Source organism: Mustela nigripes, chromosome 14, assembly GCF_022355385.1.
Source record: "Mustela nigripes isolate SB6536 chromosome 14, MUSNIG.SB6536, whole genome shotgun sequence".
Taxonomy (NCBI): domain Eukaryota; kingdom Metazoa; phylum Chordata; class Mammalia; order Carnivora; family Mustelidae; genus Mustela; species Mustela nigripes.
This window is the reverse complement of record NC_081570.1, coordinates 71,281,704-71,299,360: the sequence shown is the minus strand read 5'-3', so window position 1 is coordinate 71,299,360 and position 17,657 is coordinate 71,281,704. Positions and strand designations below refer to the sequence as shown.

At 36.9% G+C, this 17,657-nt stretch overlaps 1 protein-coding gene across 1 annotated transcript in view; it reads right to left on the bottom strand.

Annotated features, from left to right (window-relative positions):
• Positions 1-17,657, bottom strand: part of DNAI3 (dynein axonemal intermediate chain 3) — a 69,577-nt gene that overhangs the window by 29,053 nt on the left and 22,867 nt on the right. The window contains exons 9-15 of the mRNA XM_059376978.1: positions 14,948-15,138; positions 14,305-14,429; positions 12,282-12,371; positions 9,949-10,035; positions 8,993-9,121; positions 6,468-6,541; positions 434-578 (exon numbers count right to left, since the gene is read on the bottom strand). Of these exons, the coding sequence (XP_059232961.1) occupies positions 434-578; positions 6,468-6,541; positions 8,993-9,121; positions 9,949-10,035; positions 12,282-12,371; positions 14,305-14,429; positions 14,948-15,138 (841 nt within the window). The remainder of the gene's footprint in view (positions 1-433; positions 579-6,467; positions 6,542-8,992; positions 9,122-9,948; positions 10,036-12,281; positions 12,372-14,304; positions 14,430-14,947; positions 15,139-17,657) is intronic.

Sequence of the window (17,657 nt, the reverse complement as noted above, 5' to 3'; positions counted from 1 at the left end):
AAATAATATATAATCATATATAAATAATATATAACTATTTATTATATAAATAATACATAATTATAAATAATAATTATAATATAATTATTATTTATATATAATATATAATTATTTATATAAATAATATATAATTATGATATATTAATGTATATTATATATTATATATAATTATATAATAATTATATAAACCATCAGTATGTTGGGGAATGCTTATACATGAACAAATATCAATCTTGAGGTCACAAAAATTGTGATTTCTGGCTTGACCTAGGCAAGCATCACAATAATTCTCAGTGAATGAATTTATTGGTTAAATGATGAAGTCCTTTGTTAACTTGAGCTTTCTAGAGTGTGTATATACATGTATGTATATGCATATATATTACAGAGTATACGCAAGTAAATAGAATGGACTAGATTGCATGTTACTTACCTTAGTGAGAGGTTTCCAGGAGAGATCGAGATGCAAAAAAGTAGATGGTACATCCAAAGGAATTTCAATATGTTCTTCTTTCTTTTTGTCTATTGGTTGTGGAGTTAAAGATTTCTGTGGTCTGATATCCCAGAAACATACTGTGCTTTAAAAAAATTCACATACGTACTTATAAACACAACTTTGTAAAATATTTTAGTATAATAAATTCTCAAAAATATACTCAATAAATATTTATGAGACTCAACTAAACTGTTGAGTACAAGTAAAAGATGTAGCCTTAGAACTACCATAATTTGCTGCTTCCACACATTAGCAATGTGATCACTGCTGTATATTAGTATCTCTGAAACTAAGATTTTTATGACATGGGACTGTTTTGCATTTTATATTTTAGAGAATTAAACATTTTATAGGGTTATTTGATGACTTTGCTGGTACTGACACTGATATTATCATATATGAGATCTGAGTTTGGATATTAACACCAACTTTTTTTTAGTATCTTTTTTTTTTTTAAAGATTTTATTTATTTATTTGATAGAGAGAGAGATCACAAGCAGGCAGAGTCAGGCAGAAAGAAAGGGGGAAGCAGGCTCCCAGCTGAGCAGAAAGCTTGATGTGGGGCTAGATCCCAGGACCCTGAGATCATGACCTGAGCCGAAGGCAGCGGCTTAATCCACTGAGCCATCCAGGCGCTCCCTTAGTATCTTTCTTCACATTTTTTTAAAGCACTTTTAAAAGCATCGTCTTTTTAACAACTTTATTGAGATATAACTCAATAGCACAAAATTCACCACTGAAAGTACACAATTCAATGATTTTTGATATAGTCACAGAGCTTTGCAACCATCACCACAGTTAATTTTAGATTTTTATCACCCCAACATGAAACCTTGTACAGATTGGCAGTCACTCCTCACTGCCCCCCAGCCCTAGACACTAATCTACTTCCTGTCTGTAGAGATTTGTCTATTCTGAACAATTCATATAGATGGAATCAGACAATATGTGACTTTTGGTTACTGGCTTCTTTCAGTTAGCATATTTTCAGAGTTCATCTATGTGGTAGTATATGTCAGTATATCATTTCGTTGTATTGCCACATAATATTTCATTGTCTATCCATTTGTCAGTTGATGGACTATTAGGAATAATGCTGGTATGAACATTGGTGCGTAAGTTTTGTGTGGATGCCTGGTTTCGTTTCTCTTGGGTATATGTTGAGGAGTGTAATTGCTGGGTTATATGGTAATTTCTGTGTTTGATCTTTTGAGGAACTGCTAGATTGTTTTCCAAAGCAGCTATGTCATTTTTGCGTTCCCATCAGCAATGTGTGAGGACTCCAATTTCTCCACATCCCTGCTAACGCTTGCTACTTTTTGTCTTTTTTTATCATAGCCATTCTAGTGGGGTAAGTGGTGCCTCATCAAAATTGATTGAGATTTGCATTTGCTTGTGCTTTGGATGTAATATGTAGGAAATCACTATGTAATCCAAGATCATGAACATTTATGCTTTTGTTTATGTTTTTATCTAAAAGTTGCATAGTTTTATGTTTTTGCCTTAAAGTTGCATAGTTTTAGATCTTACATTTAGGTCTTTATGCCATTTTCAGTTAATTTTTGTGTATACGGTGAGGTAAAGTTCCAACTCCATTCTTTTGCTTGCAGATATCTAGATCTCCCAGCACCATTTGTTGCTAGTTTTTCTTCATTAAATTGTCTTCATACCCTTGTTGAAAAATCAGTCATCCATAGACATATGGGTTTATTTCTGAACTCTATGATTTCTATGTTTATTCTCATGCCAGTGTGAGTACCTCTGTCTCTAGCTGTAACTTTGTAAAAAGTTTAGAGATCAGGAAGTGGGAGTCCTCCAACTTTGTTGCTCTTTGTCAAGATTGCTGATTTGGCTATTTTAGGTCTCATTGTGGTTGGTTTTTGTTTTGTTTTGTTTTTTTAAAACTGTATTTATTTATTTGACAGGGATCACAAGTAGGCAGAGACGTAGGCAGAGAGAGAGGTGGGGAAGCAGGCTCTCTGCAAGGCAGGGAGTGCTTGATGCAGTGCTTGATCCCAGGACCCTGGGATCATGACCTGAGCTGAAGGCAGAGGGTTTAACCCACTGAGCCACCCAGGTGCCCTCATTGTGGTTTTGATTTGCATTTCCCTCATAGCTGATGTTGAACATCTTTCCATGTGCTTTTTGGCCATTTGTGTATTTTTTGGGGGGGAAATGTCTATTGATAATCTCTGCTCCTTTTTTATATTGGGTTGTCTTTTTAATTGTTGAGTTGTAAGAGTTTTGTATATTCTGGATAAAAATTTTTTCCTTAAGATTTTATTTATTTATTTGACAGAAAGGGACATAGTGAGAGAGGGAACACAAGCAGGGGGAGTGGAGAAGGGAGACACAACTTCCTGCTGAGCAGGGAGCCTGATGCGGGGCTCAATCCCAGGACCCTGGGATCCTGACCTGAGCCGAAAGCAGACACTTAATGACTGCACCCAGGAACCCCTGGATAGAAATTTTAAATCAGATATATGGTTTGCAAATACTTTCTTCCATACCATGGACTTTTTAATTTTTTGCTTGTGCCTTTTGAAGCACAAAAATTCTGATGAATTTCAACTTTTTTCTTTTATTGTTTGTGTTCTTGGTGTCATATTTAAGAGACATGGTATATAACTACATATAACATATATTATAAATATATAAATATATAATGAAAATATAATATATAATATAAATATATAATATGTATAACATAAATACATGTATATTCACTGGGAAAACAATACATACACAGGCAATGTTGGATTTAATGTGCTTTGCCCACATTAAGCAGCCAATAAAGGTTATTTCTCCTCTTATTTCTCCTTCCTTACGGGTTGAAAAAATCAAATGAGATAATGTATATGAAAATTCTTTATAAAGCTCCACACATCTATAGAGTATAATTTTAAGTGTAATAAACTTGGTAACACATTTATAATGATACTTGTATAGTATTTTAGTATAAGTGACTTTGTATTAATTATGTGAAAACATACAATGAGGATGGCAAAGATATGCCATATTAGTGCCATTATTTCTATCACTAAGGTTATGAGTAACCTGATTAATAAACTTAAGATGTCATTAAAGAATTTAGATCTGTAAGTTAAAGTATGTAGATAAACAGATTGTAGCTCAAGTAAGACTAACAAAACTTTTCATTTATGTGACTAAAGAAATATTAGTCATTTATTCATCTTAATAATGAATTGTTGAAAAAATTAATCATTTTTATGTTGTCAAAATATAAATCCTTGAGGAAAACATCACAAATGACACAAAAAGAGCCGTTTTAAACTCTAATTATAGTTGATTTTAAACTATTCTTCCAAATTAGAAAGATCTTCTTGAATCTCATTTATAGCATTAATTTGCATTATTCGTGAAATGATTTTGCTAGGGGTCCCTGGGTAGCTCAGTTGGTTGAGCCATCTGCCTTTGGCTCAGGTCATGATCCTGGGGTTGTGGGATAGAGCCCCACATCAGGATCCCTGCTCAGGAGAGAGCCTGCTTCTCCCCCTCCCTCTGCCTCTCCCCCTGCTTGTGTTCTCTCTCTCTCTCTCAAATAATTAAAATCTTCTAAATTTTTTTGAAAAAAAAAAAAAGATTTTGCTAAATACAGAGAACCTCAGTTGAACTTTCTGCATAAATTAATCATTTATTAACCAATAAATTAATATGAATTAATAAATTCTGTTAATAATAATCAATACTTTTATTAATAAATTAATAAAAAGAATGTGACATATTCTTTTGGGGAGTTTTAAAAATTGATTGGTTAATTCCAGTATAATTAGCATGTAGTGTTATATTAGTTTCAGGTATTCAAATAGTGATTCACAATTCTATACATTCTCAGTGCTTATCATGATGAGTATACTCTTAATCCTCTTCACCTAATTCATTCATCTCCCTCATCTACCTCCCTTCTGGTAACCACCAGTTTGTTCTCTATACTTAAGAGTGTTTTTTGTTTGTCTCTTTCTTGTTTGTTGGTTGGTTGGTTTCTTAAATTCCACATGTGAGTGAAATTGCATGGCATTTACCTTTCTCTGACTGACTTATTTCACTTAGCATCATACCTTCTAGATCCATCCATGTTGACGTAAATGGCAAGATTTCATTCTTTTTTTAATGGCTGAGTAATATTCACTGGTCAGTCACATATTCTTTATCAATAGATACTTATTTTAACTTATTCTGTATTATAAGAACCTTGGCATGGCTGAGTTATAAAGTTTAGAACTGGTAAGTTTTCCAAATAACTAAAAGTTAGCTTTTCTAAATGCATAAGCTTTTTTTTTTTTTTTAACTGTAACAACTTTTGAAGGAATTATTATTTCCAGAATGTTCTAGAATATTTCTAAATTCAAGGGCCATCATTATAACCAACAGTCAAGGACCTGTGTCTCAAATAAAACACATATAAAATTTTACATTTGTTCAGTGTTTCTGAATGTTTTCCAAGGCTATTAAAGAAGAGTAGAGCTTTGCATTCTGTTGTTTATAATCAACATCATACTATAAATATTGCTCCATGAATCATTACAATTTTAATTGTTTATAATATTCCATATGGACCTATTGGTGGCCCTTTGGTTTCTTGTCACCCTTAACCTCGAGCTCTTTCATTTTTTAGTTAGAGCACTCTAATAGTTTTGGTTTTTTGGGAACTGTTCCCTATTCCACACAGTCAGGTTGGAACTGTCACTCAAGGTGTCTTGCCATTCCCTCCTTGGCCAAAGGGGGTGATTTTGTGATTTAACGGAAGTCAGGTTGGAATTGATTCATTCAGATGGGAGGGGCTGGCCATTCATTCCTGCTACCCAGATCCCTCCAGCTGTTTCTAAGGCCTTAGTCAGCTCTTTCTTTGATTCAACAACTTTATTACTTATTACCTATAGTATAGGATATAGTTGTGTGTGTGTGGGTGTGTACACGCATATGTATTCTTTTTACAACATATTTGCATCATAAAAATATTTTTTCAACCAGCAACAGTCTATAATATTCTGCCCTATTGTTAATATCAGGTTTAATTGTTACAATAAAGATTATTTAAGGAACAGAAGATAATGATTTTAGAAGGATCTAAGAAAAAAGAATATATTGTATGAAAACACTTAGGTAGTGTTTAAAATAAGACTGTGATGTTGTGAATTACAAGTTATATAAATCTGTTCTTCCTCCAGGATTCTAGAAGAGAGCTTCTAAAACCTTTGGAATTTCCTAGATGTAGAGAGCCCCAAAGATGCCTTCTGTTATGTTAATGGGGCAACTTTTGGAAAGCATCTAAGGATGGGGGTGGGTTGCCAATTGAGCCAACCCTGCAATTAGAGAGTTGGAATTTTCATCTCCAACCCCTGACCTCCAGCAGGGGGAGAGGTGCTGGAGATTGGTTTCAGTCACCAATGACCAAAGATTTAATCAATTGTACCTGTGAAATAAAGTCCCCTAAAACCCCAGAAGGACAAGGTTCAGAGAGCTTCCTGGATGGTGAACAAGTGGAGATTCTTGGAGGCTCCTCACCCTTTCCCCTTACCTTGTCCCCTGCATCTCTTCCATCTGGCTGTTTCTAAATTACATCCTTTTATAATAAACCAGTAATCTAGTAAGTAAAATGTTTCTCTGAGTTCTATGAGCCACTCTAGCAAGTTAATCCAACCTGAGGAGGAATCTTCGGAACCTCCAATCTACAGCCAGTCAGTCAGAAGTACAGCTAATGACCTGGGTTTGTGACTGGTGTCTGAGGTGGCTGGCAGGGGAGTGGGTAGTGGTAGGGGGAGGAGTTCCAGAGAGCAGTCCTGTAGGACTGAACCTTAACCTGTGAATCCTGGTAGATAGTGTCAGAATTAAGTGGAGTTGTGAGACACCCAGCTGGTGTCCAGAGTATTGCTTGGCAGAAGGTGGGGAAACCTTCTTCCCCACCCACTCAGACTTTGAAATTGACCCAAGAACACTAACAAAGACATACCAATCAGCTGAACACGTGACAAGTTGACAGCATATTCCATTTCGATTCTCAAAGACAGCCCCCAATCTGTTAATCTGTGTTTTTTATAAAGACACAAGAAGTAAGTTCTTTGTACTTAGGACGTAATGACTTTTCTCATAGTGCTTTACTCTTTTAATATTTTTTCTTTATTTTAATTTTTATTAAAAGAATATAACAATAACACGGAAATTGAAGAATAAGTTTTAACATAAAGTAGAATTCTTCAAGGTATTTTTCCAGTCTTTTTTCACAGAAATGTTTTTACGTAGTTTAAACTAGCATGTGTAAAAATTTCTATCCTTATAAGATTTTTCAGTTGATGTTATTTGAACACCTAAACCTGTGTACTCATAAGTCATTTTAACAGTTTTATAATTATTGATGGTGTATCACAATTTCATTATCCATTAGAATTAGAAACGCAGACTCTTTTGTTTTTTACTATTAATGGTGGAATAGAACATAGGAGTTTTTATGAGATTATTAAGCAGATAAGGTTAGTAGAGAAGACATTTAGTGTTACTTTAGATACCAAGAGTCACCTAGCACAGGCAAGAGTCCAAGGAGAGTAAATGGTTCGCTCCTTAGGGTCCTAGAAGGTCCCAAGTTCCAACTAGTTCACTTTGAAACAAGGTGAAAGGTTTTGTGGCAATCTATGAAGATGCCACTCTTGAATCAGTAGGGAAACATGACTCCCTAATTCCCTACCTTCCTGGTAGGACTGATGAGCAAGATAGTAATCAAAGGTAGGGGTTCCAGCAGCAAATAAACAGTGAAAGTAGTGGGTGGGAGGAGGGATACAGGTGCTGCACTGCTAAGGCCGGTAGGTGTCCCAGGAACTAAGGCCCTGGAAATCTGGTGGAGGCCACAGGAGCCCAAATGCTCTTTGGTTCCCAAATGCTGCCAACTTCTACTCATCTGATAAGCAATCCAGAGTCCATGTTGCCTCTCCCTCTACTGAGTCTTCTCTGCTGTATGAAGTGCAAGACCCCAGAAGTGTGCTTGCTCTGAACTTTCACGTTTTAATGATTTAAACAACAACAACAACGTAATATTATAGAAATCTGAAAAATAGGTTTAATATCAAATATAATTCTACCTGTATTCTTTTCCAGTATTTTTTCATGAATCACTTTGATATAATTTATTAAGATGTGCATGTAATGTTGTTTCTTGTGGCACAAATTGATTATTTCTTACTATGAATTCCCAAAATTTGAATTACTGTTTAAAGTCGAAAATTTGGATGATTTAAGAACCATCCTAATTGTATTCCAGAAGTTTTATGTTGGAACCAGCAGTGTTAGAGTTTACTGGTTTCACCACTGCATCCTTTCTAACACAGGGCATTATTACTTATTAAATTTTTATTTAAAAATTAAATGGTCCAAAATAGTATATTACTGTTGCTTTGTTATTAATTTCTTTGATATTAGAAACGTGAATGATTTTCATGTTTATCTACTCATTGTTTTCTAGCATATGTTTTATTTACTGGAAATTTTGTATTTACCATATTTTAGGCCAATATTTTTCTCCATTTTGTTGTTTGCTCTTTGTTAGCTTAGAAATTTACATGTGTATGTTTTGAATTTCTTTCAACATTAATTAGCTTAGAAAACTATCTCCAACCCAGAAATATAGCATTCTATGGTATTCTATTTTGATCTTTATTATATTTTTCTTGTATTTGTTATTTTTCTTTAAATTTATAATCATCTGAATTAATTTGTGTGTGCTGTGTGAGCTGAGATGAAGTTGGAACAGAGAGTTCCTTCCCTTACCCCATGTTAGACTCTTAGAGGTAATAGAAACTGTCTGGGCTATTTGTTTTGGTTCATTATAACTTTTAAAAGTATTGTTGCTTTGGGATAATCCATTTGAGTATGTTGAAGAGCTAATTACCCTTTACAACTCTACTTTGTCATAATATTCTTTAGTATTCTCAAAGTACACAGTGGACCCTTAGTGTGCTTGTAGGAAAACATTTGGGGAGCTTACCAGTTTCTAAGTTCACTAACACCAGACTTAGTGAGTCAGGTACAGAACTACAAAGCCAAACTACATTGCAGATGCTGGGCACTCAGCTGGACTCATTCACTGCATGATTAGTTTTTCACCTACCAGACTCACGGTGCAGTCAGTTCAAAATTGTGTTGGCAAAATAACACATTACTGTATGTCACAGATCTTCAGAGTTGCCTGCTCCAATTTGCTGAAATCATAGATTTTAAATCCACAAACACTGACAGTGTAAAATATTTGTACTCTATTTTTACATATCAAAGTCTTATCTTCTCCACTATTGTATTTTATCATTGTTGACACCACCTACATTTTTTAGTGGTTTATAAGCCATTGAAGTTGAAACATTGGCCTTATTCTCGGGAAACATTTTATGATTTAAATGTAAATGAACTGTTGACTTGAAACATGCTCTGTGAATAAAATCTTCTGAAATGTACAATCCAGCAGGAGAAAATTATGAGACCATCAAGACTCACCTCAAATGTGTCAGACAGCCAATGTATATCTGTAATTACTTTCTTATGACCACTTTCTATTGAGGAGACCGCACAATGTCTGATATATGTTGCTTCTTTATTACTGTCTGGTTCAAGGAGAAACATAGGCTGGAAAAATGTGAAAATGAGTGAATTCACACTTTACTCATTATTCCAGTTAGAATTAATAACTTGGAGAAATACGTAGGTCAAAGAAAAACATTGAAACTAGTGTTTCAATGCAAAATGTAGTTAGGTAATAAGATTATGTATTTTCCCTTCAGTTTAGTCTAAGGTTTCATCTCTAAACTTAGCAAGAATGACTGACCTACTCCCTAAAGTATCAGTGAGATCCTATTTTTAAAGGAGTGTTTCGTGCATGCATAGAGGGCCCACCCACAATGTCTTGGTGAAGGCCAGTCGGTGTTGAGGTTGAAGAAGTAGGGCCAGAGGTGTGCAATATGGTGGATGAGTACTGCGTCAGGAGCTGAGGAGTCTTTCCTCAATCCTCTTGGCAGCAACCACAACTTCACAAAATCATAGGATGTGATTATCAGAAAGGATTGTAACCCCTTCATTCTACACGGGAGAAAACTGATGGCTGCTGAGGTGAGAAGACATGTCCCAACTCACAGGACTGCAGTCCAGAGCCTACACACATCGTCCTTCCATGACATCCCTTCAGGCAAGTCACTTGGGCCCTTTATTTTATTTAAGAACAACAAAAAATAACTTAACATCCTCAGGTAGGTCAAGCGACTTGTTTTAATGCTTTTTTAATCACAGGCCTCCATAAAAGAAATTCAGAAAAAGTCCACAAACAGATGTGAAGGTGTGGGAAATAATACCTCCCCCCCCATCTCGACTCTTTGTGTAGCTTGGCAGTTCTGTTATGTACTTTTTGATAAACCCCTGGATTGAAGAAACTTGCAAATGAAAGGTCATAAAAAGCTAACCTTGAGCGTGGCTTTTTTACTTCTACTACCGCCTGTCTTGATGTTTTCTATGCGATCTGCATGCGCAGAAATATCCCACATGACAATCTAAAACAGAAATAAATGTTATTACAACACATCTTCAGGAAATAGCTCACTGGGTCTTAAGGATTTTTAAAAACCCATTGGTATTGGCATGCACTCTGATCAATCAGTCACCTTGAAGGATAATCAAATTTAGCCTACATCTTTAGTAAGTCAGCAACTTTTTTCTTTTTTAAAGATTTATTTGATAGAGAAAGAGAGAGACAGCGAGAGAGGGAACATAAGCAGGAGGAGTGGGAGAGGAAGAACAGGCTTCCCGCTGAGCAGGGAGCCCAATGTGAGGCTCCATCCCAGGACCCTGAGATCATGACCTGAGCCAAAGGCAGAGACTTAACCCACTGAGCCACCCAGGTGCCCCCCTAAGTCAGCAACTTTTAAGCTAACATGACAAAGAATGTTTTCTTCTCTATAAAATATTTTTAGCACGTTGATTTTTGTGCTTGTGCTTATGTTAATAAAGGCTAGTATTTTATTTTAACTCCAGTATTTTATTTAACTCCAGAAATTTCCTCTGCTTTGGGAAATTCTATGCCATCTGCATGCGCAGAAATAACCCACATGACACTCTCTTCCTCTGTCTTTGAGAATGTGCTGTGACTGTGGGGAGAGTTGCTTTGCTTGTTCTCCGGAAGTAGTACAAACACTGTTGTCCCAAAAGGCTGGAAAATGATGGTTTCTACTTAATTGAATATTCTAGCCAACTCCAAGTTTCCATATACATGGATGGCAATTTTTGGAAAAATGAGAATAAACTAGAATATGCAACATTAAATTAGATTAATTTTCAATGATTTAAAGTCATTTCAATACTCTTAACAAGATGTCAGAATTACAGAATTGTGAGTGATCTTATTTTCATCATTTCCTTTTCTAAAATATTCTTTTTTAAAAAGTATTTATTTATTTATGCATGTATTTATGTAATCTCTACAACCTAACATGGGGCTTGAACTCACAACCCTGAGATCAAGAGTCACATGCTCTTTGACTGAGCCAGCCATGCGCCCCTTTTCTAAAATATCCTTAGAGTTGTATCACTCCAATAATAGTCTTAATGAGTAACAAAAAGCATTTCAGGATTTGCAGGGCTTGGAGGATGGGCTCTGGGTCATCATTATGACTACCAGTTATTGTTGAATAAAACTGAGGGGGAAAATTTATTTTCTTTGTTGTTTTGGTTCCAGATAAATAGTCATGGATGCTGTAGACATTTATTTTTTCTTAAAAGATGTATTAATTTGAGAGAGAAAGAATGAGAGTGTGGGGCAGGGGCAAGGGGGAGGGTGAAAGGATCTCGAGAAGACTCCTAGCTGAGTGTGGAGCCCAATGTGGGGCTCAATCTCACGGCCCTGATATCATGACCTGAGCTGAAACCAAGAGTCAGACACTCAACCGACCAAGTCACCCTGGCATCCCCACTACAGACACTTAAATTTTCAATCGCAAGGAAGTTTTCATAGCCAAACATAAAAAGACCATATACTGTTAATGGTCAAACTCACTGGTCACAGTAAATTTAAATTCTGATCATAAAACAGCTTCAAAATTTTTGTTTTGCTTTATTGGAGAAACAGGCTATTGGAGGATAGGATCTAAATCTCATATAAATTAGATAACTTAATGTGCTTCTGGATGGCTTAGATGGGTAAGCATCTGCCTTTGGTGGCTCAGATCATGTTCCCAGGGTCCTGAGATTGAGTCCCACATTAGGCTCCCTGCTCCTTAGGGAGTTTGCTTCTGCCTTTGCCTCTCTCTCTCTCTCTCCATCGCTCATGAATAAATAAAGCCTTAAAAATTAGATAACTTAAAAAGAAGAAAACAAATATTGTATCAAATTGTACACATAGGAATTCAGTAATATAAATATCTTTTCCCAGTGACTTTCTGTTCAAATTCTGGATCATTGCCAACTCCTACCTCTAGAGAAATGTCAGAAGAGGACTCTTGATCAAGAGGTATTAATGCTTGTGTTTTTTGTTATTCCGCAGAATCTTGCTAATACGCGACTCAATTCCATGAATACAAACAGATTTGACTCAATTTTGTTCCAGTTATAACTAGATTACCCTGTGGACACCTTGAGCCCTGATACCATGCCCAACACACCTATATACCCCAGTTCTTGGCACACGATTGGCATACTTCCTTCTGCCAAATTGAATCCTTAAGTTTAAGAAAAACTACCAATCAAAACATATGACAGGACATTGTCCAAATTAATAAATAGTTGGGAAAAAATCCGTAATTACCTGCCCATTTATGCAGCCTCCAGCAATGATATTAGGGTCACTTGGACAGAACTTGAAGCAAAAGATGTCATCTGGGCTCTCCAGCATTAACTAAAGTAAACCCCCCAAATTCAAGACAGAATGAGAAAATCTATTAAGATCATAGTGAGAAAGTAATATTAAGACAGTCACAAGTTGAATTTCATAGTCATCTATAAGAAAAATGGACATACAGTCCATTCCCAGAATTGCACCTGTGGATTAGAAATTGCTTCTGCTGAATTTTGTGAACTTTGTCTATGTGTATGAGAGAGGTATGTTCTCCAGGGGCCCAGGTCTCCCCTTCCTCCACCCTCCATTGGTCACTGCTGAGAGCTGTTACAATTTTTTATAAACAAAAAGACTAGGCTTAGTGTTTCTGGGAAGGGTGAAGGTTAGCTTTGTGAGGACAAGCTACTTGCCTGTTTTGCTCCCTGCTCTCTGGCTAACCTGGCACAGAGTGAGTGCTCAAAAAAAAAAAAAAAAAAAAAAAAAAAAAAAAAATGTGTTGGATGAGAAGAGAGAGATATTGCCAGTGATAATATCTCAAATTTTAAAATAATATAGGACCTAGAAAGTGGACAAACTCAAGTACTGAGGGGGTGGGTGGGTAAGAAGGAAGCCCTGCAAGGAATATTCCAGTGTGAAGGAATAGGTACAGTAATCACAGCTGGCACCTGTGCTAATGTGTTGGCACCAGGCACAATACAAGCATGGCTACTGCTCTTCCTTAAACAAGACCATCAAAAATATGGGCTTCAGAGGCCATTGGTGAGCCACCACTGAGCTAGTTTCAGACTGGGATTGGAGTGAATCGTCTTTATCTGGTACTCTGTGGCTTCTAGAGAGATTTCTACTTTTAACATACAATTTTAAAATATTTTCTTATAGTTTTGATTGAACTAAGGTAAAAGAAATCACTTGCCTGTCTTTTTAAAGCTATTCTTCAAAATAGAGGAAAGGGTCTTTTTTCCCTCTTCCTAATTTGCCTGAAAGTTCAGCCACACTTCCATGATGTGGACTGGAGAGTGATCCTAGTCCATTAGAAAACGTTAGAAAGCCTCTTCTTGCCATTTTTGTGGTAATTCAGCTGATAAGAAAGAACTAAAGATCTGGCATTTTTGATCTCTGGGTCTATAATAATTCAAGTGCTAGAATCTATTATAGTAAAACTGCCTGAATTCAGATGAATTAGGGAAGAAGGTAGAAGGATAGGCTAGGGTTTATTAGGGAAATCCTTAGTTATATAACACTTTATAAAAACAAAATATTATATTTAAGCACATTAAAAAAACAAACAAACAAACTAATCTAACACTATAAAGCATACTCCCCCTAAGCAAAACTCTTTTTGAGCTGCTGATAGAAATGGAACCCTGTGGGGCAAACTCAGCCCTCAGCCGTGTTTTATTTGAATTGTGTGTTTGGTTTGGTTTTAGTTGAACTATTTAAAAATTGGGAAATTTCACTCAAAAATTCTGATCTGGATACTTTAAACCAAGTGAGACCACCTGGCAACAAGCAAGCTGAAGAGTAATATCCCCACAGATGGGCTGTCCATTCTCCAGGGCCATAGTCCCTACCCTTCCCCATTGTTTCCCACACAGGCATCTGTACTCATTACTGTCACCTACTGTTGATTCTCAGAACTGACGGAATTCATGTGAAATTAAAAACTATTTGCATTTGAACAAACAGTATTTAAATAAACCCCCTGAAAGAGTTTGCTTTTTAAAATTGGTTAAACAGTCCTCTTATAATCGTTTTTTTTTGAAAATAACATGCTGATTTGTCCAGTAAACTAAGTGTAAACTTAAGTTTTCCTCAAATTGATGATAAATTCTAAATTGAAGGAGCCTAACTTAATAAACACTTACCACATTAAATGGTTACAAAGTACTTTGCAATTAAAACTGCTGGGGATAAATGTGAAGATAGTTTTGAAATGTTTAGACTATGTGGACAACTCTCCTTAATTATCTGAGGATGTTAAAAAAAAAATTACCTGAGGATGTATGGGATCAGAGAAACTCCAGAAAAGAATCAGTGATGGTTGCAGCAATAATTTGCCAGAAAAGTGGACTCTCTCTTCAAAGGAGAGTCGTACAGCCACGGACACAGCTATTAGGCCTGATTGAAACACATTAGAAGTTAAAATCTGCAGCAACTGTACATAGAGAAATATTTTTAGTTTTGCTGCACAACATAGTCACTATTCATTTCCATAGTGCTGAAATTTGAATAAATATATTTAATAAGACACCAAGAGTTCTCCTAGAGTTCTACTGTGTAATAGTGTTCTCTCTTGTCCAGTAATCAGAGAGGAAGAGAATGGGGGAGGGGAAACGGAGCCAGCCTTGGGAGTCCCAGCAGGTTGAGGCAAATCCAGATTCAGTACTGCACCAACTGGGTGACCTGAGCCCATCACTTCCCTGGCTTGAGCTCTGGTTCTGTCCTTGTAGAAACCACAGTGAGGTGCTAGGAGAACACAGGACCAGAGCGGTGCCGAAAGGTCTTGGCAGGTGCACTTCACGGCTGTAAGCCATCTTATTGCAATTGAGAAACCGAGCTAGCTTGTCATTTTACTAGAAAAGTAACAGACTATTTCTGCGCATCACCAAAGAGAACTGCAGTCATGTTCATCTCACCATAGATGGTCGGATGCCATGAGACAGAGGTGACCATCTTCTCCGTTAGGCTATGGAGGTCAGTAAAGGACTGGTACTCTTTCAAGTGGGTATCGGTTTTGTCTCCAAAGGTGCTTTCTTCTTCTGCCAGGCACTTCCAGTCATCGATAAATGTGTTCATGATTTCATTTTGCTGCAGGGCTATTTCAACACTATTTCGTTTAAAAGAAAAAAGAGCACAAGATGTTGGATTTTACTATTCAATGATATGTCTTTCATCAGGTCCTTTTTCATTTATATGGAAAGAAAAAAAAAATGTTCTCAGTTATATCTGGTAACTGATGATTACCCCCATGTGAAATAAATGACTTCAGAGAAAATAATATCTCTGGGCTGTGGGCTTCTCAGAACTTCTAGTGCCAGGAGGCTGTTAGCTGACGGCCTGGAGCACCTTCGTGATCTCTCTGGCTTCCAGGCCCAGGCTGTGCTCTCCCAGGCCCATGACCAGGCTGGCAGCTGCAGGGACAGGGGGCCTCCCCTACTCTGCGTCCTGCAGGAGTCCTGCCACAAGCTGTCTTGCCCTTGGAGCTCCCTGCTGGGCTTGCCCTAGACTTTGCCAAAGCTCTCCTTGCCCAGTCCTGCTTCCTTTAAAAAGAATTTTCACACAGCAGCACCCTCTAAGCCTCTACTTTAAACTTGGTCTTGTTCACTTCCTGGAAACCCCAAACTGACAGAAAAGGCAATTTTCTTAGCCATATCCAGTACTGAATGTTCATATATACTAATTATTATACAAAGATATCATTAGGGATGTATAGATACACACATACACACACTTATGTATTTAGGGTTATATATTAACAAGGATTAGAATATCCATTTATATATTGTATATATAAAATTTAAAATAAAAGATTCTCAAGGGGCGATATGGAAGTTAGAAGTGTGATGTGTGTGTGCGTGCGTGTGATGGTGGTGGTGGTGGTTTTAGTTATCATAGTGCCTTCATAGTGCCTGGGAAGGGTTAATGTGTTTGATTCAATTACTAAAGCTGCAATGCATGATACAGTCCCTAAAATTAAGACTCATCCTGCTAACAAGGCTAATATTGCCCTTCCAAGAACAATCTGAGTGCTAGGCTCATCTCTTGGTAGTCTAGGGCCCTGACTAAACTAGTTCCTGTCCTAAAAGTTATTATAGGAGCTCGCAACTGGGTGAGTACTCGACAGTGCAGGGGGCTGGCCTGTCTCCCCCAAACTCTCACCCCCATCACTTGTCCTGAGCATCTCTTCCATTTGGTTCCTCCTGAGTCGTATCCTTTACAATGAACTGGTAATAGTAAGGAGAGCCCTTTCCTGAGTTAAATGAGTCATTCTGGAGAATTATCAAACTGATTTATAGCTGGTCAGTCAGAAGCATAGCCCCCCTGGGACTTGAGACTGGCGTCTGAAGTTGGGGCCAGCTTGTCAGACTAAGCCCCTTAACTCGTTGAGTCTGTACTAACTCCAGATAGCATGTGAGAGTTAGAGAATTGGTGTTGGAGAAGATACATATTTGGTGTTGGGAGAAAAAAAACACCCTTCATTTGGTACCAGAGGTCTTATCAGGAAGAACCTGAGAGTTCCATTTTCCTGTTTCTTCACATGTTTAGTGACTTGACATATTTAATGAAACTGATTGTTATAAATGATATGTTGTGCAGACCTGCGTTCTCTTTTGTTCCTCGAAAATGATAAATTTGTTCTAGACTCGAACTCCAAATGTGATCTTCTCTGTGTAGAACAACAGCTGAAATCTCTGCCAGTTTTTCAGCTTCTAGATGCTGGTTGTTCTGGACTGCCCTAGAGTTCCCCCTAAAAATGAATATTTTAGTCTACAGCGTAGGGTCTGATTAGATTTTTTAAATGTAGATCTGGGGTCTTGGCTTATCTGGGATTCCCTTTCTTCCATGACTTTCTCCTATTTGGTTATTCTGCCTTCCCCACAGACCTGTAAGGCTACAAGTTTCTGTCACTTGAGCCTCCTATGGATTAGGCAATAATTATAGAAAAAAACCTGCAGACTTGCAAATCTAATCTTTCACCCCTTCAGTTTCTGCTTATTTTTGGTTACCCTCCTGAGCCTTCAAGTAATTATGTGTATGTTTGCATATAAATATTGTTTTCTAGATCTTATAACTGTTTTCTGTGAGTTTGACCAACTTACTCCACCATTACTCAGTTACTTACTTATAATATGAAAATGAGGTACGTTCTTGAAAGAAGCAGTACCATACACAGACAAAAAACAAAACCAAAAAATAGTTACTATAAGTTTCTGTCATGTTGACTGCCCCTGCATATGGGTAGGTGTGAAAGCTCAGCTCACTCACGGGGCCTTTGGAGCTTTCCCACCATTAGAATGCCACCCAGCCTTTTACCCTACTGACTGGGAGTCCAAATAGCTTGGTTTTTTAATAGGTATAGTAAGCTCAAAGAGGGGGATTTTGATTATGAATTTCCTAAAATAAGGAAAGAGACCGCCTTTACTTAGACAATTAAATATAAGCTTGAAATATTACAACTGATACTCCTAAGAATGTAATTAAACAGGGTGACCTTTAATACCTCTGCTGTTAAGAATGAACACTACCATTCACTGCTTAATTGGTTACTCTTGGTTGAATTCTTCTTATACTTTACCAAACTAGCTCCTTGCTACTTAAAGTGTGGTCCATGGACCACCCCAGCAC